This window comes from Centruroides vittatus, unplaced genomic scaffold, assembly GCF_030686945.1.
Source record: "Centruroides vittatus isolate TY-2023 unplaced genomic scaffold, ASM3068694v2 contig_927, whole genome shotgun sequence".
In the NCBI taxonomy this organism is placed as follows: Eukaryota; Metazoa; Arthropoda; class Arachnida; order Scorpiones; family Buthidae; genus Centruroides; species Centruroides vittatus.
In genome coordinates this window covers 2503220-2530082 of record NW_027122613.1, presented here as the reverse complement: position 1 = coordinate 2530082, position 26863 = coordinate 2503220, and the positions used below count along the sequence as shown (strand labels likewise).

At 24.8% G+C, this 26863-nt stretch overlaps 1 protein-coding gene across 1 annotated transcript in view; it reads right to left on the bottom strand.

Moving 5' to 3' along the window:
- LOC136984771 (carcinoembryonic antigen-related cell adhesion molecule 5-like) overlaps positions 1–26863 on the bottom strand; it is a 165187-nt gene that overhangs the window by 18402 nt on the left and 119922 nt on the right. The window contains exons 8-11 of the mRNA XM_067281897.1: positions 4377–4502; positions 3073–3100; positions 2890–2981; positions 1464–1591 (exon numbers count right to left, since the gene is read on the bottom strand). Of these exons, the coding sequence (XP_067137998.1) occupies positions 1464–1591; positions 2890–2981; positions 3073–3100; positions 4377–4502 (374 nt within the window). The remainder of the gene's footprint in view (positions 1–1463; positions 1592–2889; positions 2982–3072; positions 3101–4376; positions 4503–26863) is intronic.

The window sequence follows — 26863 nt, the reverse complement described above, 5'->3', positions numbered from 1 at the left end:
TCATTCAAATATTGAACTTAAAATTTTGAAAATTATTACACGAATTTACCCATCACTCAAATAATTTCGCCTCAGTATTGTGAAAATTTGATTTGTTTACCTTAAAATTATTATTTCCAATCATTTTTTGTTTTAAATCGCGGCATTCTGTTTCGTTTTCTTTCGGTTAGACAGACGAACGGTAAATTTAAATGCGATTTAATATTTTGCATTAATTTTACTAATGCTCTTTCATTTCGGAGCATTAGTTTAATATATAATTTATAATTGTATAATGTAATTACGTTTCAATACAGTCAGCATTATTAAATATAATCTACCGTTAATTGACATGTTAACGGTTATTATGATACTTGACATTTTCATTTCCCATTCTTTTGGTTAAAGTATTATCATTTTTTATGGGAATTATTAACATAAATTACGTATTTATGATGCAATCTTATGCTAATTTGTTTATCAAAAATTGTCATTTATATCCAGTCGTTTACAAGCATAATTTAATTTCCCGTGAATTCTTTCTATGGATGTTGACAAATAAAGGAATCACTTCAAAAACACAGAAAATATTTTCTTAGATCCACTTTGAAGCTTAATAACTCCCGTACCATTTGTAAAAAATTTCTGAAATTTTGCAGGGAGGTTTGCATAATAGGAGGAAAGTTTTACAGAAATTTTTAGAAAAATCAGACGATTGGTTAGGGAGATATATTCTTAGAAAGTAAGCTCATAGTTTAAACTTATGTCGCATACATTTATGCAATATTAATCCAAATAAATCTGTTTACATAATATAACTAGTAATTAATGTCAACTTCTGCCTCCTTTAACAAATTATTTTCTTCATTTTTCATGAATTTATGTACTTAAAAGAATAGTTTAAGTGGTGTTGCATATTTATATAACTGTATTACTTTAATAGTTAACTAGTAGCCCTTCTACCTTTTTACTCCTATCCAAAATATCTCCAGGATAAAACTTTTTAACACCTTAATCGTATAAAATTAATTACATTCATCATATTTGGCAGAGGAATAAACTAACCTAGGGGTGAAGAACACGCAGCTTTCAGACCACATGTCATCTGATACGATATCAAATGAAACTTATTACTTAAAAAGTATGTTTTTCTTCTTTTTTTAAATGAAGACATATATATATATTAGTGAAGGATCATTAAATGTACAGTACACGTTGCAATACATCTTGCGACCTTGCAAGTTATCTTAATCCAATACAAATTCAATTTGCAATATTTTAAATATTTTTTTAAAATAAATCGTAAAGTAAATGTATATATAAAAATATACATAATAAAATCTGTGTTGTTACTACCTGGAAACAAATTAAATTATTCTCTTTCCACATGAATTGTGAGTTGGCTGGCAGTTGCTATATTTACACAGTGGATGGTAGAGGATGGGGAGAAGTACAGTAGTTGCAATTTAGTAAATTATATTTACCTTTGTTACCCTTTGAGGTAGAATACTTGTGATATTTTCACTGATTTCTTCGGAAGAAGAAAAAGTTGAATAAGAAGGTCCTGCGGGTCGTGAACGATGACTTTCTCTTCTCGATTCGTATGTTGTAACTGCAGAATAATATATCAAACGCATAATGGTGAAATATAACAAAATAAATAAATGAATAGAATATACGTATTTTATGCAATATATATATATATAAACAAAAAAAGGCCTAACTATATTTTACACACGTAATATATTATAACAGCTATATAAATTTTTTATATGAAAAATTCTTTACATGGTCATGCATCATAAAATTCCGTGACAAATGACCCATAAGTAAAAAGCTTTTATATATATAATATATATAAATTTTTTAAAAAATGTCTTTAATATTAAAATGATTATAGGAAACGTGTGAGAAATTTTATTTTGTAAATGCTTTTATTGTTATAGAATAAGCGATTTTATTGTATGTCTCTTATATGTCTTGGTTTGTATGAAAGACTGCTATGTAAAACATATATTTCTAAATGTGTAAATTCGATTTTTAATAATAAAAATGATTAAATTTAATTGATAATGATATATATTTTACGTTTAAAAAGTTATATCGCATGGCCAAATATTACTTTAAATTTACAAATGAAGGTAACGCGTGGCATTTGTCAGGTTATGTAAACAGTGTGTAAAGTGTTGATACTTAATTTTTACTCGTTTCTACAATCTACACAACTATATAAGATACGAGTTAATGTGTAAACGTAGACATTTATTTGATATTTATTGTAAAGATTGTGATAAAATTTGGCAAATGATGCATGAACGTTTCCAAGGTGACGATAATGAGTCAATTAATATTTTGTGGTCGCTGAACATGTTCATTTCGTGAGTGATGATAAATCGATTACTGTAAAACAACTAAATCATTTTTAATAAGAAACTTTTCCAATCAAAACTTCATTTTTCTACTTTTTAATACGAAACTAGTTGTTAATATAACTAATAATATGAAACTAATAATAAATTTACAAATTTTACTTTCATATTTTATTGATTTGTACGTGTTGTACAGTGTGAAAAATTATTTAAAATGAACTCGAAATAATCAAAGAATAATAGAAATGCTTTACTTAAATCGTATTCTTAGATAATCAGATGTACCGAAGCAAAAAAATTTATTTAGAATTACTTTTTAATATTAAAATTATGCAATTATAGTGCATATTTTAAGTTTACTTTAAATAGTTGAAGTGAATTTGCTTCTGGAAGCTCAGAAAATAAATAATATACCTGTCGTGTTTGTGATACAACGAATCCTTTTTAATTAATTACCTAAATTGTTTTAAAGTATCGACAGAAGGAAATATTTGTGTACGTGTGTTTGGAATTTCCAGCAATAAATGTGTCATATTCTTACTCTGAGTATCATTGTTTGGTGGAATGATGTCCGGACCTTTTCCAGTGGTATCTTGTAATTCCTCAATTTCTTTCTTCAACGAATCTTCAATCCTACAAAGAGCATAAAAATAAATTATAATTTACTTTTGGTCGAGTGTCTAATTAATTAATTAAATTAACGTCACACTGAAGTTGAACTTACTTGGTTTCTATCTCGATATGGGGTTGAACTGTAAAAGTAAAGAGTAAAATCATATAGATGCTTACTTCTATGTACTTACTTATAAACTTACTTATATTTAGGATTATGTATATAAAATACAGTTAACAATAATTTATTATAACGTTAATAATATTAAACAGGGCGAAAGATAGTAAAGTATTAAGGTTGGTTTTCTCTGTTGAAATCATTTTATGACATTGTTTCGAAATAAGATTTCAAGTAAATTTTATAGTTTTCGAGCAGTTTTCAAATAATTCATGCGTTAAAAGGATCATTGTAGTAAACTGCCATCAAAAACATGAGCTTTTTTTGAAGTCAATTCTTCAACTTCTATCCTAATTCTAGTCTATTTTCTGTCATAACTTAAATCGATACGGACGGCCATATAAAATATTACTGTTTAATTTTCTAAACATAAACAATTTTTGTTCATTTTTTTAAAATTTAAGTATTGCAATTTTTTTTCTGAAATTTGAAACTTGCTTTTATCAAATAAGGAAGAGAGAGAGAGAAGGGAACGGAACACCTTTCTAGTGAATAATGACTTTAGGAAATGAAGTAAAATTTTCAAAAAACAGGTGTTTCCATGTGTAGCAAAGGAAAGTCTTTATAATATTAGCTTTAGTGAAATGTGGTCTATAGAACTGTTCATTCTGTTGTGATATATGACGAAATGTTCTTTGCTGTCATACAACTAGAAAAACTATCTCCTTCAGTCCATTTTCTTGTCATGTTGTATTTTACAAACGTGACTTCATATTTCACACATTGGCTCCTTTCTTTGAACCTTTCGGAAAAACTCATTTCCTTTGCTACATCATAACTTGTATTAGTGTTACTAAGTGTAGGTATACTGGCAGGCCGGGGTATAACAAGAAACTTTGAACCATTTCTTGTAGAAGTAACATTTTTATCACTTTACTCAAAAGAACTTGATGCCATCTTTATAAAGAAGGCAATATTTTATTAGATATGAAGGCTATTTATTTTTATTATAGAAATAGGTAAGACCATCAACAAAAAAAGTTCTCTATACACTAAGCTTGAGCTATGATTTTTTAAATAATCTTATGTAAATAATAACCTATTTAAGACAAGTTTAAACCGTAATATTTAAGAATTTTTTGACTTTTTAAGTATATATTTAAGTCTAGCGAACGATGACTGCTTTATGGTATTAGAAATGCGTTTACAGATAAAGATTTTTACTTAGATTTTTAGTTAATATTGTAGAAAATTTATTTTATCTCATTCTAGTATCTTTATATTGTTTTATAACTGACCTTTATCAGAATCTCCTCCATTTAAACGCATAATAAATATGACAACTCCTGCTAACAGCACCAGCACTCCAACAATTCCTATGAGGACACCCAATATTGGACTTACACTTGTTTGTTCTGTGTTGACTGAAAGAAGAAGCTTAATTAGAAGGCATTTACTCAATCAAGTGTTATTTATAGAGTCAACTTAATCTAGTTGTTTTCTTTTTATAATTTACTAATGACGTGTAAAACAATAATAATTATATATTTACTCATTTATTGGCGTGTAATTACTTACACAAAAATTAAGATTGTTACATATAATTTACTGGAGAACTCTTACAAATTTAAAAAAAATAAAATAATAATAATAAAAATTTATTACTATAATATCCAAATTTAGTAAATCAGTCGACTGTAAGAACTTATTATCTTAATTAAGTGCATCATTTTTTATCTTAAATTTGTTATTGTCGGATGCATTATCAAAATGGATAGAAAATTAAATTATAAAAGTTAAGTGAAAATATAAGAAAAGAAAATTCAATATTATAGTCGCATTTTTTTTGATAATTTCGGAAAAAATTTCTATAAATTTATGGAACTAGTAAATGGTATAGAGTATCATAAGCATGGAATTTTGTGAAGCATCACAGTAACTTTCAGTGGCAAACGGTTGGCAGAGTTTGCATTACACCAACAAATATAACTTAAGTATAGAACTTGCTTACTTAGGAAGGGAATAGAAGTTCTGAAATTGGATGCCAGATAAAAAGTTGGCCAGAAGTAGCGTAAAAACTCGAGAAATTTAAAAATTTCTGAACAATTTCTGGAAATTTTTAAACTGACGTCTAATTTTAAGAATTATATTAAATTAGAAACTTAAATTATAAGAAAAGAAATATACTTTTTAAGTAGCTAATAATAATTTCAAGATGTTTAGGTAAATAAGATACATTTAAAGAAGTAATTTGCGTAAATGTATGGATTGAAAGAAGGATAAGTTGATTTAACTACTAACAATGACATTCTTTGTGGAATAACAAAAAAACCATCGATCTGCATCATCATAAGTAGTCTACTTGCGAACGAACAAAGTTCTATATCAAGAAGAGTTCCATAGTAAGTTGTCGATTGCTTAGAATATAAATTGATACAAAAATACCACCAAGAAAACAAGTTTCCATTATAGTTTATCGTTGGGCAGAAAAAACAAAATAAAAGATACAAAAATTGAACAATGGAAAAATCAAATATTTTCAAATAAAAATAAATTTTTGATAACAATAGTCTTACATTTGTACACAAAAATATAATGAAAAAATACGAGCAGAAGCCGAACGGGACATCTGGGTGACAAATGACCCCCGAGCTCTTATTCTGTTCGAGTTTACTGGATGTTTCTACAACAGTAAGGTTTGAAAAACTATATTTTGTGGTTGGAACCATGAATTCGAACCGGTATGCCAAGATACTGACAACACATCTCCTGAGGCTTCTTTGGTTTTTTTTTCCCTACAGAGACCTGGCACCGTGCCGCTTATCAGGAATGGCATGTAAGGATTTTATTTTATTTTTCTATACCCAATTTTTTTCCTTTTATTATTATTTTTGAAATTTTTATATTCACATATATTCAATAGAGATCTTTGCATTGTCAACATAAGGTATAGGTCCTGTCAAATTCATCCAATGTTATTTCAAGAAGGAAACCGATGAAGGACGAATGAAACTTAGATATAGATTCAATAAATATCTGGAACAGTAATAAAAAGTTGTGTAATTCTGAAATTTGATTCTTTTCTCCAAAAGTATATAAAGATATCAGTAAAATCTTTGAAAAATAATAAACAAAAAGAAATATAAATACAATTATTATAAAATATCTTGTCATTGAAATCTTCTATAATATTTCCTTATAAAAATTTAACTAGAATAAAAAACGTACATATTTGTTTATTTAAAAGTTTCTCTTTTTATTTAACTGATACATTTACGAAATTTTTTAAGAAATAATTTATTAAAATTATATAATAAGCAACAAGTCCATATAACTATTACCAAATTCGTTTAATAATAATTATTTACAAAATAAAATATTTAAAGTTATATAAATATTTTGACAATTAAACTTTTCCTATAAAATTTAAATTTTTGTAATAAATAATGAGATTAAAAGTACACGATTTATGTTATAATTTGTAAGCTGTTATATCAATCATAATCTTTCTATTATTAAAATTTCATTTGGATATCGTAATGAATAAACAAAAGGGTTATATAAATCTTAATTAATATTCATTATTAAACGACGTTGGTTGAGAATTATTTATTAAATGTAAGACGAATTTAATGTAACGTTATGTAATTTACGTCCTTTGTTTCTTCAACGTAGCTGAATAATGCCATATTATTTTAGTTTGTGTGTAATGTAACGTAAAGAACATCCGTAATACTTTAAAATAAAAGTATATTAATAATATTTGATCATTCCTTTCGAATAGTCTATAAAATTTGATATAGTAAAGTGTATTTACAATAGTGTTCATCATCCATGCCAACAATACGTTGAATGTAAAATATCGATATTTTTATTGAAAAAATTATTACACTAAAACTGTCCAAAACGGAACCTGAATAAAATGGAAACCTGTCTAAACAAAAAAAATATTTAATATATATATATATATATATATAAAACGAAAACGACCACCTCTAAACAGCGGAATTTTTTAAAACAAAAATGTATATAACCTCCGAACAATAGCCATTTTTATATTCCCGTGAGTAGCCGTAATTCAGGGTGAATTTGACTGTATTTTAAAAATATATACATATACTTTTAAAGTTAATTGTAAACAAATTTATAAGTGTAAATAATTAACATAAAAATATGTAAATATAAATAGAAAATAAAACATAGAACATAGAAAATAATATAGAATATGATGTGTCAAGTTTTCATGCATTATCAATATTTTCATTCTTTCCAATTTAAAAATTACACGTGAAAAAGTCTTTGAATAAAAAATAAAATATTCTTCACTTTATCAACTTTATTAATACTTTCATACATTAAAAATTGCAAATGTTTTTCTGATTAATCCATTCCCAATTATTTTCACAATAAGAAAAGTATCTAACTTATCAGTACAGTACATCATTAGATAATTCAGCCAGGTTTATTGAACCAATTAATTATATTCATGATTGATTCTAATTAGTATCAAGCAAATATATCGATATTTAATCGATTAGATATCGATACGTCGGGAAAAATCGATTTTTTTTTCTAGTAAAGTACTAGTAAAAGTTACCGTTCGATTCGCCCTGCTTCCTTTTAAAGTAATTATATTTTTTCGCATTTAATATCCGAATAGCGGTAATTTTGTGTAATAAATTTTGCCACAATCTCATGTAAATCAGTGTAAAAACTAAAATTTACTTATAGGAGAGTGTTAATGTTTGAATTTTTTTCTCTTCTGGAACACGAATTAATTATCACGTTGAGTTATAATTTTATAACAAAAATATATGTGCTTTTGAAAGATAATATACCTTATATTTTATATACATATATAAAAGAAAAATATTTCAGTAAATTTAGGAAAGATAGATATGTTTCCAAAGGCGGAAAAAATTTATATATGATGTTTTCATTTTATATATCCATTTTACATATTCAAAATAGATATATTTTGCGTATTTTTTTCGTGACAACCGAGGAATACTTTGGAAATATAAAAGAAAAGAATGACAGATAAATTGGACAATATTGAAAAAATGCAAAAAAAAAAATGTATATTCACCACATGAATATTAAGTTTCGACTGGAGTGATAAATTTCTTCCGATTTCAAGAAAAGAAAATTATACTGTACGATAAACTAACGTTTGCTACTTCTTCGAGTCTGTACTGTACTACCCCATCTTGTACTAGAAGCAACATCATTCTCCACATAGTACTGTCGAGATATTCTACGAAGTCTAAATATCGTATCAGTGATACGATGGATTTTATGTGATCCACTTAATCCTTCTTGCCGCTTCGCAACCTGAATGAGAATGAGTTTGGTCGCGCATTATACACAGTCTACCATCAATTTTGAACTATGGATAACAAAGTCGTGTTTGCTGATAGGGTGGGAATTCGCGAATAAACGTGTGACAACAGCTATTTATATTCTATGCTTGTAATTAGTCGAAGTATGGGCGTAACATTGCTTTTACTTACGTGGTTTGAAGTTACAAAATTGTTGGCGGAAATAACAACTAAGCTTAATGTAACGTGATCTAAATTTATTTTTATATTAACAAATTATTATATATACATATATAATTTATAAAATTTACGAATTTAAAAATAGAAAAATACGTGATATATGTAGAGTAATTTGAAGTAAAAATATACATATTTATAACCGAATTCTTATTAAAATATTCCCCTACAAACTGTTGAAATCGTTATAATTGTGTTCATTATTATTCTCGAATGTTACTTCCTAAAATATAAAATATAAAATAATTATTTTAATACATCTAATACATAAAATTCATAAATATTATTATTATATTACTTGAATTCCTTGAATATTTTACAAATTTTCGCCATTTTATTTTATTGTGTCCATTCTGTTTTATCCATTTATTCCTTTATGTTTAACTTCATATAACATTTTCTCTAGTCGTAACAACAATCGGGATTAAGAAATATTGTTCTTTGTGTTAATCTCTTTAGCTTCTTTTTTACATCCTCTGCACTTGTCTTGATCCAAAAAGAGTTTCTTGATTAGGACGTCTTACAACAGTAATCTGATTAGAACAAATAGTCTTGTACAAATGAATAGTCAATAAAATTAAGGCTTAAACTCTTCTACAAAGCACTTTCAATTTTTTTCTTTTATTCTTTTAATATTTAATGATTTATTAGTTTATATAATAAATAGGGACTATTATAATAATGTATATGTTTAATTAAATATATCTTTATTAATAATAAATGACTTTTATATTATTGTTCATCAAATTTATTTAAAAAAAAATGTTACTAATAGGTAATAAATGATTGAATAGTATATAATCGTTTAAATTAAAAAAATAAGATAATCGCCGTAAACTTTTTCTATTATGATAAATTACTTTTCTGTTATTCTAATCATAGTCAACATAATTATTCAAACTACCTCAAAAATCTATAATGAAGCTAGATTTGCCCACATTCATTCACTTGCATAGAAATTCAATATTTCAACTACAAAAATTAATAAAAAAAGATTCTATTTTTTTAGTTGGGCTGCAATTTGAAAAAAATTGTAGACCAATAAACTCCCACTGTCGTCTGTCTGTTTGTCTGTCGTTAATCCCGAGAACGGAGTTAGATAGATGAAAGGGGGGAGAAGATATAGAAAGATTAGGGGTAGGAGGACGCCCCGATTAACTATATAAGCACTTCCGATGCAAATTGAAAGTTACGTTATTTCAATTTAAATTTTTCCCCTGAAAGGAGTTAGATAGATCACCAGTATGACGCTAGTGATAACAGGAGAAGTATGTGTACAGGGGCAAGACACTACTAATTTGAGATGGAAAGCATATATTTTAAATTAAATAAATTAAAAATAAGATTAAAAATTGCAGCCCGGAATTGTGACAATGTCACAATAAATAATTTTTTTTTAGATTTTTGATTCGATTTAAAAAATAAACTAAAATTTTGAGAAAATTTTAATTTTTTTTTCATTTTTATGGGAATATGCAAAAAAATTTCCATAATCAATCTAAGAGTTTATTACTGAACTGTCAAAAAATTTATCCAATAGGCAATAGGACACTATAATAACAGCATCAGCGTTCAGCATTGTTGCTAAATGTTACAATAAATTCACTATATCAAACATTAAGCAATGATTCTTACCTTTCCAGCTGTTATACATAATACAGCTAAAATATATCAATCGGTTAAAAAATGACTCCAAGATATTTTTATTTTTGGACTCAGGGGATTATGAAACGTCGAGAAATGCAAAAATATTCGTTTTTTTTGGTATGTATGGATGTTAGTGTGTATGTGTAGAGGCACAATTTTGTTCACCAACTTTGAAGCTTAATAACTTCTGTGTCTTCTGTCGAAAATTTCTGAAATTTTTCAGGAATGTTCGTGTGTTAGGAAAATTGATGCTATTTAATTTTGGTGGTTAAAGGTGAAGAGGGTGAAGAAATAAAAGGGATCATATATTGTATGTAGAGTAGGTCGAATTTAATAAAGATTTTACTCGTTATTAACATTTACAATTTTGTTTTTTTATAAAACTCATCTCTACTCTCAAAGTTAAGCTTTTTACCATTTTATAATAATTAATAATATAAAAGGTTTTAAATTAAATATTATAACAGATGGCGCCACATACAATTTTAAATTGTTATGCCGAGAAAGTCAGGCAACTTATTGCTGGATTTTAAACATTGCTTTGCTATAATGATAATTTTCAAGTGGAAATACGAAAAATTATTGCACATTAAATGAAAATTCAATAAATAATATAAATAAATTAGTCAAAAACGAATTTTATTTGTGTAACATTTCACATAAAATATTTATTTAATTTTTTATACCATAATGATTTATAATTAATTAATCATTGAATGTTATATATAAGTATATACACTTCAATAAAAATCATTTTTAAATAAATAAATAAAAACTATTAAAAATAAAATTGTATCAAGAATAAAAACAATAGAGAAAACAAATTTATTTCATGTATTAGAGTAAACAATTCAGCTTTGTGATATTTTTACAAAATTTTCGAATACATTTTCATTAGTTCTACATCGGTTTAAATAAAAGTAGGGAAAAAATTAATTATTTTTTTAAAAAAATATAAGAAAATAATTTTATTTTCTACAAAAATTTCTCTAGAAAATTTTATTTTTAATACAAATTGTTTTATTTATTTAAATAAATCGATTAAATTACAAAAATAAAGCATTATATAGCTGATAATAAAATTTAAAATTATAATAAATAATCAAGAAAAATTAAAGTTGTATCATTTAATATTATAAATTAATTTTAATTTGTGCAAGAAGAATTTTATTTTTTTTTAACTGTATATAATTTATTTATTTTTCTTTTCGACTACTTCTTGTATTTAATTATACTCATACTCGCTTTATTTATTTATTTATTATATAAACTTTACTGAAATATTTATTTATTTATATATTTTTCAACATTAAATCTACAAGGGAAACACACACACATATATATATAAAGCTCTTATATTTTTATTTGCAACTAAACAAAAATTGTTTGTGGTGAAAACTGCAGGGAGATGAAAAAGAAAAAATATATCTCGATATAAATGTAAAAATATGTTTATGTTTTTATTATATTCGAATGAAACATCTTGTAATTCTTTGTAAAAAAATAGGATTGAATTTCTGAAAAGAATTTTTCTTGTTTATTTTATGTTTATTTATTTTTAATACTAAACTATATTATGCGCATTTTTATATAGAAAAATAATTTTAAAATATTTAATATATTTGTCTTTAGTTAATAAATATTGCATTAATTCTAATAAATTCAATAATAATTAACTAAAGTAAAATGTGAATGAAGTCATAGGACATAAATTAGAATAACTGATACACTAGTAATTAACTTTTCTTTATTATTTATTACAGTAAAAGTATTCATTAATGTATTGTAAACAGCATCATTTTGTTTTCTCATTTGATAAAAAAAAAAAAAAAATAAAAAATAAAAACTCTACATGCAACGTCAAATCCCATATTTATTTACTCACTCTGTAATCCTCAATTTTGTTTCCTGGTCTCATTTAATCTGAGACTTAAGAAAATCTTGAAAAAAAGGAAAATTCAAAACAATACTTTTAATAAACGTTCTATTTCATACGAGGTTTGTAATAAATTACTTTGTAATCGTTACATTTTACTTATTTTAAATATCAGAAATGCATTTGTTAATTTTTCATTTACTTTTTAGAATTTTTGTCTATTAAAATCTGAAAAAATTCAAGAGAATAATGATAATAAAAAATAAAAAATAATTAATTAATAATTTTTATTTTACATTATATATTTTAGAAATTAAAAATTGACAGAATAAATAAATATATGAATGTCCAGCAAAATTTAAAATAAAACACTTACAGCAAATGATATAACGAACGTTATCAAGATTTATGTTTATTTTAACAACGATTGGCTGAAGAAATTGAAATAAACAGCATATCCCCGCCTACTTTTTAAATTTTAACCAATAGGATTCATTAAAAAAATTTTTCAGTTGTGTCTTAACGTGTGTGCAGGGATCGATGAATGTTTGAAACAACTGATTTTTAATTTTAAAGCTGTTAGGTATATTAAAATTTAATTCTATAGAAATTCAAAATAATTTAATATATATAATATATAATATATATATATATATATATAATATATTTATAAAATTTAGACAATCTATATTTTTAAATTGATTAGGAATACATTCTCTGTAAAATATGTCTAATTATGTTATTTTTGCTTCAAAATTTATTTTAAAAATTTTTTTATAAAAAAATGTTATAAGATAAAATAACACAAATTCAAATCTTAAGCTGATATTTATTTGCCAAATAATATTTTTAAATTTTATTTTTATATTATAGGCCTATATTTAAATTTGTATGCAGTGCTTTTTACTTTAAAATAATTATTTTAAGATATATTTAGTGTCTTTATTATTGTAAATATATTAAAAGTTTTTTAGGTGTTTAGGAACAAATTTTAATAAAATTTCTTCTTTTAAATATCATTTCGAAATTATAAAACTTGCAAAAGTTTAAGAATAATTAAAATATTCATTAAAAAATTTAACGTTATTTTGAAAAATATTAATTTTATATTAAAAATTTAATAAAATATGAAGAAAATGTTTGATTTATATAAATTATTTTAAAATATTATTAATAAACTATTATTTAAAAAATAATTTTTATTAAATGACACTAACAGTTTAATTATTATGCCTTTGTGTCCTTTTTAACTCTATTTAAAATTTATTTTGTATACTAGTACTTTCTATATATTAACAGGACTTATTATATGATAGGAACGTATTAGAATAGAAATTAAGTAGAAAGGGATAAACAAAAAGAAGTAAGTTAATTGAAATAATAATATTTTAGATAATAATTAAATTTATCGTTTTAAACTGATTTTAATGTATAAAAATTAGGAATGTATAAAATTGTATGGTTGCTGTGGATCGTGAGTTTAAGTGGAAATGTAGAGAAGATCGGAAATACAGAAATTGTAAGAATTTTTAAATTTATTGTCGGGAAATGTTTGTGTTTTTGACTAATTTTGGTTATAATTGTACCAAGAAATGTTTTTATTGTTAATTGTAAAAAGTGTCGTTTAAAGGCCTGCTGAGGAGGGACGAACAAGTCCGAAACACATGTTTAAAGTGTATGTGTTCAGGTGAACTAAATAAAGAACATTATTTTTGATCTGTAAGACTAAATATCTGCATCCATAATTTCCAGTATAATAAGTGTGTATATAGAAAGTACTAGTATACAAAGTAAATTTTAAATAGAGACACTAACAGTTATTGTTAGGTAAATATTTAAATTTTTTATTAATACAATTAAATTAAACATTTATAAAATAAATATTTGCTTATAAGAAATTTTTAAATAATTAAATTTTAGTTTATACTTTACATAATATATTTTTATTATAATATTATTAAAATATTTATATAATTTTTCTAGACTGGAATTATTAATTAATTAATTATTTTTGCATTAGAATTTTTTAAATAATAAAATATTAATTCAAGATATATTTTTGAATTCAAAATATCAATAATATAAACCAGCCTCTGCTTTTATATTAAGAAAAACTATAAAGAAAAGCTGATCAATTTTTCATAGATGCAACATTAAATTATTTCAGGTGCATGAACGTTTCTGCAGTAACGTTACAGTTATTTTCACTTGTACAACCAATAGTAGTTTGACTTACATAAAATAAAAGTAGTAGTCTACTTTTATTTTATGTAAGTCAAAATATTAAACAATAACTTAAAACATCGAATGATTTAAGCATACATTATAGAGATTCCTGAGATAAAAGAATGAATCAATGTATTTACTTAGACATTTAATTTAAATCTTAACGGAAAAATCGGAATGACAAAACATATAAAAATGCAGCTAATAAGAGAATTATAAAGAAAGAAGAATGAATCAATAGTGCCATATTGTTCATGACACATAAATGAAACAAAAAAGTGACAAAAAGCAGATACGAGTGTAACTATTTCAATAATAAACGTTTTTTCAATTTATTTCCAGTTGTAATCAGTGATATATTTCTAATTTATATAATTTATTGTAATATAATTTATAACTGTTCTCTATTTCTTTATAAACAGTAGACTCCTCACGTAATGTGACGTTCGTGTTACGTTGTTTTTCCGTAAGAAAACAGTTGTTTGCGTAACGTAATGCCTTTTACGACCGTATACGTCGTAATTACCACTAATTTTAATATTTAAAAACGACGTCTTATTAAAATACGTCGTAATTACCACTGTATTTTAATATTTAAAAACATTAACTATTTTTAGCAACACAAAACTAATTATAAGATAAAATATTGTTATAATCTTAATAATTATATTAAGTTAACGAATTTATAATAGTATTTTATTATTTTTACATGTAAAAACTTCGTTTAGAAAGATATTTATCTTGTAATTCAGAGATTAATCTAGGAAGAAGTCATTGTTGAGTGATGGGTTTGCATTTAGAGATATTTTTTCTAAATGTGGTTGGATTTAAAATCGCTGCCTACAGTTGAATTTTCGTAATTTTTTTAAAAATTAATTAATTACATTGATTATTATCTCATTATTTATGTGCGAATTAATCATGGAAGATGCCAAACATCAGCTAGTTTAGATCGTGAGATATTTCAACGTTTTAATGAATAAGCAAATTGTGTGATCCCACATTTAAGATACATTAATTCCACATAATAAAACGATTTTTAAGTGTGGCATTGAGGAATGAATGTAAGTATTATTGGATAGATTACACGTGTAATTTGGATGTTTATCTGAATCCTAGAGTGACAAAGATTGATAGTTTTTTTATACATCGATAACTTTGCTACTATGGATAATATTAGTTATTTTAATTATCATTACTGTATTATACAGAAATTTCTTTATTAATTTTCAAACATTTTTAATAATTTGCGATAAAAACGTGTATTTTTATTTAGCAAATTTAGCAAATTAATTTAAAATTCTACTTTTTTTTAAAAATATATATTTATTTTACGTCTAGCATCGATAAGATTGCTGCAAAAATTTAATTTTGATGGACAAAATATTAAGAAGGAAAAGGAAACATTTTAGAATTTGAAATATAATTTATCATTTTTTAATATATCAACAGAAATAAGCAATTATTTTAAGTTATTTATTTTTTCTTTTAAAAATATTTGTCAAGTTAACTTTGGACTTATAAATATGCATCACTTGGGACAGTCAGACTTATATTTCTTCCAAGTTGTTACAGGTATTTTTCGTGTTAAACTTTGTTTGCAGTACCAGAATTCTATTGTTCCTTCTTGTTGAACAAGCAACTGGGAGAATGCGAACAACGATAAAACATGTTATCTTGATATTTATCACTATACTTAAACTTCTCACTGTATTTCTTACTATACAGCTAAACTAGATTATACATCATAATAATTATTTCATAATATAAAAGAATAAAATATTTTTATTAGTTCTCATTATAAAATTGAGAAAAATTTGTAATATTTTTAAAAAAAAATTATCTATTTATACATAGGCAACTTCACTAGGACAATAATTGCTAAAATATTGAATATGATAAGTTTTACTGTACAATTTTCTAGTAATTTTTAAAGATTCTAATTCAAAACTTTATAAAATAGTGGATTTTAAAATTTTTATTTAAGTAAAACTGATATTTTAAATCAATTTATTCATTTAACTATAACTATAAATTTCAATGAATAAATTTAAACAATGGTGTAAAATTGAGAAGATAAAAATGTGTTTATATTTTTAATAGTAAATTATATCTATTTTTTTATATGAAATATGTTTTCTTTCAGAAATATTTACGGCGTGTAGAACATATTTCACCAAAAACATTTTTGACTTTTGGTGATTTTGACATTGTGCTGATGTTATGTTTCCATAAGGATCAATAACTATAGAGTGTGAAGAAAGAAAACTAGAAATTTCATACCCAGATAGCAAAGATAGTCTCATGGTTATATGAGTGACTATCTATCTACTTTGCTACTTTTTCTGTAGATAAACAAATAGGATGTAAGAAATTTCCAACGGTGTAATCTGCTATATATAGAAGCAACGTTCTTGTTATACTGCTAAACAGTTTTCTCCACATTTTTCTGTATATATATATATATATATATATACATATAAGCAAAATCTTTCAATCTCGCGAAGAAAGTTTCTATATCCTTAACATTACCCGTCATTTTTATAATCCGTGATTAGTTTAAACCGAATAAATTTATTATAGAATTAAGTAAAAAATATATGTAAGAATTTTACATTTAAATTCACAACATTAAATTGGAATTAACCAGTTTAATTTTATATTTATAACCATAATAAAAATCAATTAATTTTAAGTGGAAATTAAGTAAAATCAATTCAGTAGAATTTTAAATCGAGCGTGATAATAATTAAAGTTTTTCAATAAAGATTAAAAATAAATTATTATTAATTTTGTAGTTAAGAAAAAAAAATAATTAGAAAGTAAAAAAAAAAATAAAGTGGAAAATTCGGGAATTTATTTTTGAAAGTTTGTTTAGATTCTTTCAAGCGTGTGTTCTCTTAGTCCAACTCTTTAAGAAAGAAGTTGAGAAGATTTGAAGCTCAATTGTGAGAAATGTTCTAAGATTAATTGTGACTTTTTTGACACTTTCTTAAGGTTGATTTTAAGCTAGAAAAATTGCTTTTCAATTTTAAGAATTCTTCTAATAATCTACTTCCCCCCCAAAAAAAGTTCAACTGTAAATGTATTAAACGATATTTAAATTTAATCGGATCTTTTCAAGCTGAATTAAATTGATTAATTAAATTAAATTAAATGTGTTTAATTAGATAATATCAATTAAATTCTAGAACTAAAAATAAGAAAAAAAAATATATGAAAACATAAAAACACGGACATTTCTTTTTTCGATTTAAATTATTATATTTATTCCTATATATTTAAGGGCATAAATCTAATTCATTTAAATTTATAAATACATAAAATCATTTATAAATTGAAATAATAATTTTTAAAGTCATAAATATAAATTATTTAATTAGATTTTATTCTTAAATACAACTGACTCGATGTAGTGAACTCTCGAAAAACCATTCACTATATCAGGAATTCACTATATGAAATTCTTTATGTATAATGACCAACAGAATTGTACGATATATCGGGTGGTCGCTATATAAAAAGCCAACTGCATATAATAAATGAATAAATTTTTTTATTTACTGTATATTTTTGTATCCAAAAACAATTCTAAATTTGTTAGAATTTTAAATATATCCCGATAAAATAAATTTTAAATATAAAATCTATTATATATTTATATTTATTTAAATATACATAAATAAAATTTTAATATATATATATATATATGATGAATTTTAAAGTGTATGATATTTAAATACATTTTCACCTGATATATTTTAAAATCTATCAGATTATATCTAAGGAAAATAATTATAAATTTAATTTTAAATTGTATTATATAAAATTAAAAGAAATTACAAAAGAAAAAAAAAGTTAATAAAAAGCGTGTTAAATTCTGAGAAATTCAAAATAAATTATTGTGATTAATTCTAAGGTATACTGCAAGTAGAATTAATGTTCAGTTGTAAAACACTTCTAGAAGAATTAGTGTTCAATTCTACGACACTTCCAGAAGACTAATTTGCTACTAACTCATTGAAATTCTAAAGCTTCTACAAGTTAGTGTTTATTGATTGAACGAGTCTCTCATCGAAATTCTAGCGATCTTCTAGAAGAATTAGTGTTCACTGATTGACTAACTACCTGTAATTGAAATTATTTATTAAAACTGACTACATTTAGTGTTCCTTGATACGTAACTGGCTGATTAAAATTCTAGAGAAATTAATATTTATCAATCAGGAACTACAAAATTATAATATAGCATAATAAATTGAAGTTTACTAAGGCAGAAATTAAGTCAAATTTAGTTAATTAGAGAAAATTTTAAAATTCTAAAGCTGTTGATATGAGAAATTTTCAATTTTATAGTTTTAATTATTGTTTTAAATATATGGAATAAATTCTAAGATTTTACTGATATTATTTATTAAATATTTAATTTTTTTTTTAAATTAAAAAGTCCTGTTCTAAATTCATAATTTTAAAGAAATATTTCTAAAATTTCTTCGAAGTATCTGTCTGTCACGCCCTATTTGTTAAGAATTATTTTTTTTTTATAGAAAAAATGCTGTTATGTATTTTTATATATAAAAATATAAAAATTATATTTATATTTTCTCATTTATAAACAAAGAAGTTTACTTTTTAAATTACAAATTTAGTAATTTATTAATGGAAGAAGTAAAAATATTTTATATTTTAATGTTTTTAATATAAAATCGGAATAAATTTTTGTTTCTATAAATGTATAATTAAAAAGAAAAAATCTCTTTATTTAAAGTTAAACAGTACAAATGTAGAGCGTAAACTATTAAAGAAAAGTCATTTACTTAAGAGTAGATCGAATGGAGCATGAAAAGAATTCAGTTATTATTGGAAATATTGTCAATAAATGCTTGCTTTTAGTTTATAGAATTCATCTTCTTTGTAGAAAATTCCTACTAGCTGTTTCCTTTTATCGTTAACATGGGGAATGTTCAATGAAAGTAACAAATATAGTTAACTTACTTGTTCGGTTATCTAACTTTTGATCGACGTAACCCGTTCGATAATTCCATAAATTGCAGTAAAGTTCTACAAATAATTCGGCAAGTACTTATCGAAGAAATAAAATAAAAATTAAATCACGAATTTTCGGAGTAGAGGGGGGAAAAAGAAAAAAATTTATTATGTTTCCCCCCCCCTTCCGTGAAGTAATATTGAATCAAAGTAGCATATCGACAAGATAATTATTAATAAAATAAAATATTAAAAAAATATTTTTTCGATTTAAATAATGGCGAGTTATTAAGATAATTGGAAAAATCTATAAACGATTTTCTGATAAAAATTTATAAAGAAAAAATATTTCTTAAAAGAAATAAATATCGATCAGTTTACTTACAAAATTATTTATTCTATATATATATTTGTATATTTAATGAAGGTAAAAGTTAGAATTAATTTGTTGAGTATTTTTTTAAAATTTATATATTTTTTTGTTTATTTATATAAACAGAAATAATTTTATTTAAAAAAAATAAACAGATTCCTAATTCTGTGTGAGAAAAAAGAATATTTATGCTAATTTCCTCAATTACTAAGCTAAGAAAACTGGCTTCTTATAAGTTTTTTTTCCTCCTTCCTGTTATTTATTTTCTTCTAGAAAATTTTAATTTCTTATCTAGGTTTATCCAGTAAATTTTTTTAAAGTGGAGGTAATTGTAGACAGTAGATGAGTTAGATGAGGTGAATAGTTCAAGCTGAGAAAGCAAGGTTTCCAGTGATAAGGTACAGTTTACCGCTCTTAGTACAGATGTGAAGTCATTCAGTCCCCCCATTCAATAGATATCTGGTCTTACCAGGGATTAAAGTGCTGAAACGTAGGCAGTGATTGGTTTGGTCGAAGTACAAAGGTGGAGTTGTATACTCTGCAGACTTTAGAACATTTGTTCCCCTTATTTTTCCTCGATATTTAAATAGTTTTAGTAATAAAATAGATGCATATACGTACAAAACGTATATAATTTTATGATGTATTTAGATAAATTATTTTAAAAACTTAGTCGAATTTGTTGTTTCTAGATTTAAAGTACAAGGTATCGATTCCATTAAAAAGTTATGATAAGAAAAAAATTCGAAGTATGTTTCTTCGTATATAAATCAGAAAACTATAGGTAACATCTCACAATAATGGCAATAAACAAACAGTCGGTAAAAGTTTACAACCTAGAAAAGGTGCCTTTGGACTAGACTAGATATTGATTTATTTTATCTATTCCCTTAGAGACACAACTTTACTCTTTAGCAAGTAAAAACTTTTCTAACTTTCTACAAATAAAAGAATGAATGTACAAGAAAAACAGTTGAATAAACATTCTTTGTATATTTTTAAATGTAAAAGTTCGAAAAAAATGTTTAAAATTTAAATACGTAAAATCTATTATACGAAGAGATAATCTATATTTTACGAAGTTACAAAAATGTGAAAAATTTATAAATTGCAAACATTAATCTTCGGAATATTAATTACACTTTTCTAATATAATTTCTACTTCATTAAAAATGAAACTTGTTGTTTTACTTCGTTCATTCTCTAAAGAATTGAATGTTTATGAAAGTTACAGTTAAAATTAATGTATCCAGAATTAGATTAACAAATTTCTTAAAAATTTATAATATTTCAATAGAAAGCTTTACAATATCCTTAAATGAAAAGGAGGAAATTAGTTGTTTACACTACTTTAACGCCAAGATATCGATAGATTCTACTTATGAGTTACAGATGATTAAAGGTAGTTAATGCTGAAGTAAGCAAAAGGAAGAAACCACAGCTCAACGATTAATTAACGACCTAACATTATAAGCAAGAGAACGGTTTGTTAGCAGTGTTTAAATTAAACGGAAATCCCTTTTGAAACAACCACAATTTGCCGTATTAACTGACAAAATCCCACGAGTGCAACAACGAAATAGCTCAATCCATTCATTCACTTTCAACTTCAAACGCATTTCACTTCGTTGTTTAATTGCACCACAGATACAATTATTCCTCAAAGGTATTCTCTCGATACCCACGCACTGTTCTGCAGATCATCAATGCTCTTAAGAACACTAAACAATAGTTTCGGAATGTTCCAATACTTAAATTTTAATTTTACTCTCCTTTTTTTAGATGCCTCACGTTCTTCAAAAATGAAAAAAAAAGAAAATACTTTTCATCGCATTCTAATAAACTTCCGACTGTATTAACACTAATACACTAGCTATAAACATTTTCTGTTGAAATTTATACATATAATAAAAAAAAAAATTTCGCTAAAGTTTCATAAAAATATCACTAGATAAGATAGCGTAAGGTAATTGTTAATGGTTATCTTAGCGTGAGATCCAGGAATGGAAAAATCAGAGGAACAAAAACTGAGATGAGAGAAGAAGAAGAAGAAGAAGAAGAAGAGGAAAAAGAAAAAAAGAAAATTCTACATGCAAGCAGTGGCGAAAAATATAATGAAAAGAAAAATGAAATTAATTGTGTAGCGAATTTTTAATTAGAAAAAATAAAAAAAAATATATATTTATATATAGCAAATCTCATTTTACATAAATAATAATAGCACGAAGTTGAGTAAGAGTTGATTAATGACAAACTTAGACACCTGAATTCACACATTTCTTTTTAATTGTCTTGTTTTTTATTAACATATATAATTATGTTTAACACAGGAAAAATAAACGTTTCGTTATTTTTGATTTAGCTTTCTTTTTGAATTTTAAATAAAAATTAAAATAATCTTTTATATAATCTAAATTTAGCTTAAATAGTGAATTTAAGTCACCGAAAAAATGGTTAAATATCACGATTTTAAACTGTAAAAAGTTTTATTAAGGATATTTTTGTAGTGGTTTTAATTAATGTATGTAAAATATTAATGGAAGCAAAGGAATTTTCAAGTAACAAGAATATAAATGAATTAAAGAAACTCTGAAGAGTGTTTGAATATAAATAAATTGTGCAGAATCTTTCATAAATATTCAAGTTTACCTGTACAATATTAGCAAATGGATAGCTAAAGTAATTTTTAAAATAGATATTTTATTACGGTTTTCAATTATCAAAACATTTAACTGAAAAATGCGAATATAAAATAAATCTTATCCTGTTATAATCATATTTCAGTCAGAGAAAGAAAGGATCCAACACTAATTATAGACCACCCATTATTTTTAATTATCATTAAGCATCTCTTGGCATTTGGAATGCCAAGTTAAACCATTAACCTTAATTTAACAAAGCTATTGAAGTAATGATGGCTTTTTCAATCTACGTTTGTTTCTATTTGTTTCAACTTCACCGTTCATAAACTTTACGCGTTAAAATGATATCGATTATTTCGTGTGTTTTTATTTTATTATTACGTAAATAATATACATTAAACAGGAAAAACACTGTATATATGTTTCTTCCTGTATAATTCCACTGTCTAAGGATCTTCAAATTTATTTCTGTGTGAGAATTCGTTGAGTTGTGATAGATTATGCGTAGTAATTCGTCTTGTTTTTGGTTTGTAAATACATCTATATTAAGATTTTGAATAGAAATGTTTGTTTAGTACTATTTGAGATAGTATTTTGTAGTTATATGTGCAAATTTTCATGTTTTTTGGCTTAATAAATAGTATAAAAGTGATGGCCAATCTACTGTTTTTCTTTAGTTGATAGATAATTACAGGCAAGGATAAGCTTCACTTTCTATTATTCCAGTAGAATTGATCAAAGTAAATTTATTGTAATTCTTTACGAAAATTCGAATGCAGACTTTCGTTTTGTATGCCTAAAATAAACTATGACTTTCTTTATGGCTGTCAAAAGTTTTGTTTGTCAATATTTTCTTTCTTTTGACTGCCTGCTGAATTTTGTTACGGTTAGTTTCTTAGCATAAAGTGAGAATATATCCCGTTTACATATTTGCTTTGAAGCCGAATATGTGTAGAAATAGATTTTTGAAGAATTCAACATTCATGAACAGGAGGATATTATTGCTTGGTTGGAATAATACAACCTATGGTACATATTCATGACATTGAGTGAAGCAAGCGGTTAGAATTTAATTTTGGCAAAGTCGATTCGCTTCTCTGTTACTTATTTCTGATATTTTTTAAAATAAAGAGAGATTTCAAAAAATCGAAAGTACATCACGTTATACAAGATATTTTACAAGTCTAGAAATTCAGCACCATTTGACTTTAGCATTGTGTCTAAACATTTAAAATGATTGTTTATTTGATTTCATTACATTAAAACAGGGCTTCTTAAACTTTTTCCAATTGAAACCACCTTATATTCGAGAAAATTTTACGCAACATCTGGTTTGTAGGTATATAAAATAGATATACACCAAAGTCTCGGTAATCCGGTCGTTCGATAGTTGGACAAGTCCAGTAATCCGACACTCTGGTATTACCGGCTTGTTGCCAAGTCGTAGACAAGCTTTCCACTAGTTTAAATTCCAATTCCTACTAAATTTCAACGTTTTCCTACTAAACGTCGAACTTGAATTTTGGCACGATATTAAAGATTGTTTGGCTCGACAACTTAGGCTACCAAAATTATTGTTCTCTCATATTTTCTTGCTATTCTATATATATATATATAGAATAGCAATTTACTAATAACGTGAAAATAAACAAATATACTTATTTTCTACCCGAATGTGTAAACCATTAAATTTACTCCATTTCCAATAATCGCTAATCTCCTTAATTCGACATTTTTCCGGTCCTATATGTGTCAAATTTTCGAGATTGGACTGTACAAATAAAACCACTGACTGGTAATAAATCAAAAAACAACTTATTCTTAAACAATTATTTGATATATACTTTATCTTTATCATTTATAACTATTTATTAAAGACTAAAGAGAAAATATGCATGCTAATGAATGGATGTGCATGTTTATTTTCCACAAAGAATTAAATATTGGCTGAATATTTGATACTGCGGAACGTAGGTAGGGTCTCGGTTTTTCGGGATTTTCCCGGATTTTTTCCGACTGCCATCTAGCGAAAAAAGACTTTATTCTAAAAATTGTTCCTGCAATAAAGCATCTTTTCCTTTTTCTACATTTTAAATGTGTTCCTGTCACTGGCAAAGTAAAAATTCACATCCTGCATGTCCAGGAATTGAATCATCTCAGTATTTTTCTGGAAGGACTCATATCCCTAGGTGTCTTGTAACCCTAGGTACAGGGCATCTTCAACATTTTCCACAGTTGACCGACATTTCGAATGTAAAACTAGTCAATGCTGAAAATGCCACTTCGTTTAAATAGTAGTACAAAATTTCACTGTTGTCGAATTACGCCACTTCCTTTGGGGTCGCGACCCAAACGAAGCTATTAAAATAAATTTAGTATACAAATAGCATGATATTATTAAAATAAATACGAACTATATATATTACAAACCACAGTTATGTTACACTTGTTACCTTTATAAAGCATATATAATATAAAAATATACTATATTTTTACTATATTATAGTAAAAAAAAATTATTAAATTATTATTATTATAAAAAATAATAAAAATATACAATATAAAAATATAAAAAATATAAAAAATATAAAAAATATAAAAAATATAAAAATAATAAAAATTATTATTATTATTATTAAAAACTATTATAAAAATATTACTATAAAATCATCACAATGATATAATTTTTAATCATATTTTAATTTAAATTAATCGGTACTTCAGGCCCTAAGCTTTCCATATCTATTCTCGATTTTAGTAGTGTCTTTCCCCTGTACATCATACTTCTCCTGAAAACAATCGAGTCATGCCAGTCATCTATTCGTTCTCGGAAAAATTCTGAATTAAAATAACGTGACTTCCGGTCCAGACCAGACGTTCGTATAGAATTAATTGCGGCCTCCCACCCCCTAGTCGTTTCATATCCGGTCTCGATTTTCATCTATCTAAAGACGTTCTCGAGATTAACGAAGGTCAGACAGCCTGATAGACAGGCAACAGTAGAAACGTACAGGTCTAAAATTTGAAAATTGCAGCCTAATAATGCAATTTATGTAATCAATATTACGTTCTCTGTGAAAGGATATTAAATGGTGCAGATTATATACAGATATGCTAAGGAACTGAAGGAGCAATATTGTATGTACAGTACCAATCATTGCAAACAATGAAAACGTATTAGATGAAGATTACTCTTAAATATTACATTAGAAATAAATGATATAGCAAAACTTTCGGTTCAAACGTTTCGTAAAAAGCTCATTTTAATATTCAGTACAATATTAGTTAAGATATACAGGAAAATAATTTAAATAGGATTGAACAATTTAGTATAAATTTACCTTTTAAAAAATAGAAAAAATTTCACATACAAATACTTTAATATATAGTAAATAAATACATAAAAAACCTATTATATAAAAAAACCAGTCCATTGCCAATAGTTCTGTGATGAATTCGAAAAGAAAAGGGAAAATAAATTATTAAAAATTTAAGAAGGTTTGAAAGCAACTCGAGAAAAAAATAATACTACTGTATATAAAGAAGAGTAAAACTAGAACATGTACAGAGTGCATAAGAATTTAATATTAAAGAGAATATTTTTTAAAAATCAAATAAAATATTTCCCTTTACGTTAAAGTAACCTAAAGGCACGTATTATTTATTATATTTTATTATACATAACAGTAACCTAAGGAAATGAATCCGAAAAATTCCTGTCATAACTTTTAGTACAAGATCAAGGTACACAAAATGGAGTGTAACAAAGAAAATTTATTTTTAACATGACGTACTTGTAAGTCTTGTCGTGGCAACAACGATAAACTATGTGGTCACGCCCGTTTTACTTGCTTTACAGTCACTGGCTGTATAAGAACATGTCTATTGTAAGAACATGACAGTTGTTTTGCTTAGGTTGATTTAAAAGTGTAATAATTTTACAAGAAAATACAAAACGTGCAGTTAAAAAAATAAAAAATAAGATTAATATATTTCTAAGAAAGTATATGCTCTATCTAGCTATTGTGGCCGAATATTTTTATGTTTTAAAATATATTTTGTAACCAGTTTTTCTGATAAAATTTTTATTTGTCTCTTATCGAAAAAAACGTCAAGAGTTTTTTTTTTAAAATTAAATAATTTTTATATTTTATTCATCTTAATTAATATTTTTATTATTTTTTCCAGATTGAATTATTGTCATTCGATGTTTTTCGCGTGTTTTTGTTTAATATAGAAAAAATAAACACGATACAATAAATAAGAAATAAAGCAGAGCATAAAGCATAAACGAACAAATAAATAAAAATAAAATAAGGAAGGAAAAGCAAAAAATGCAAAAGAAAACATTGCATAATAGAAGAAAAAAAATCCAATATCTAGCAAGAAGTTCACAAAAAAATCTCTAACACTAAAAAACACAATATGATTACAAATCAATTCAAATAAAAATAATATAAACAAAAAGAAAAACATG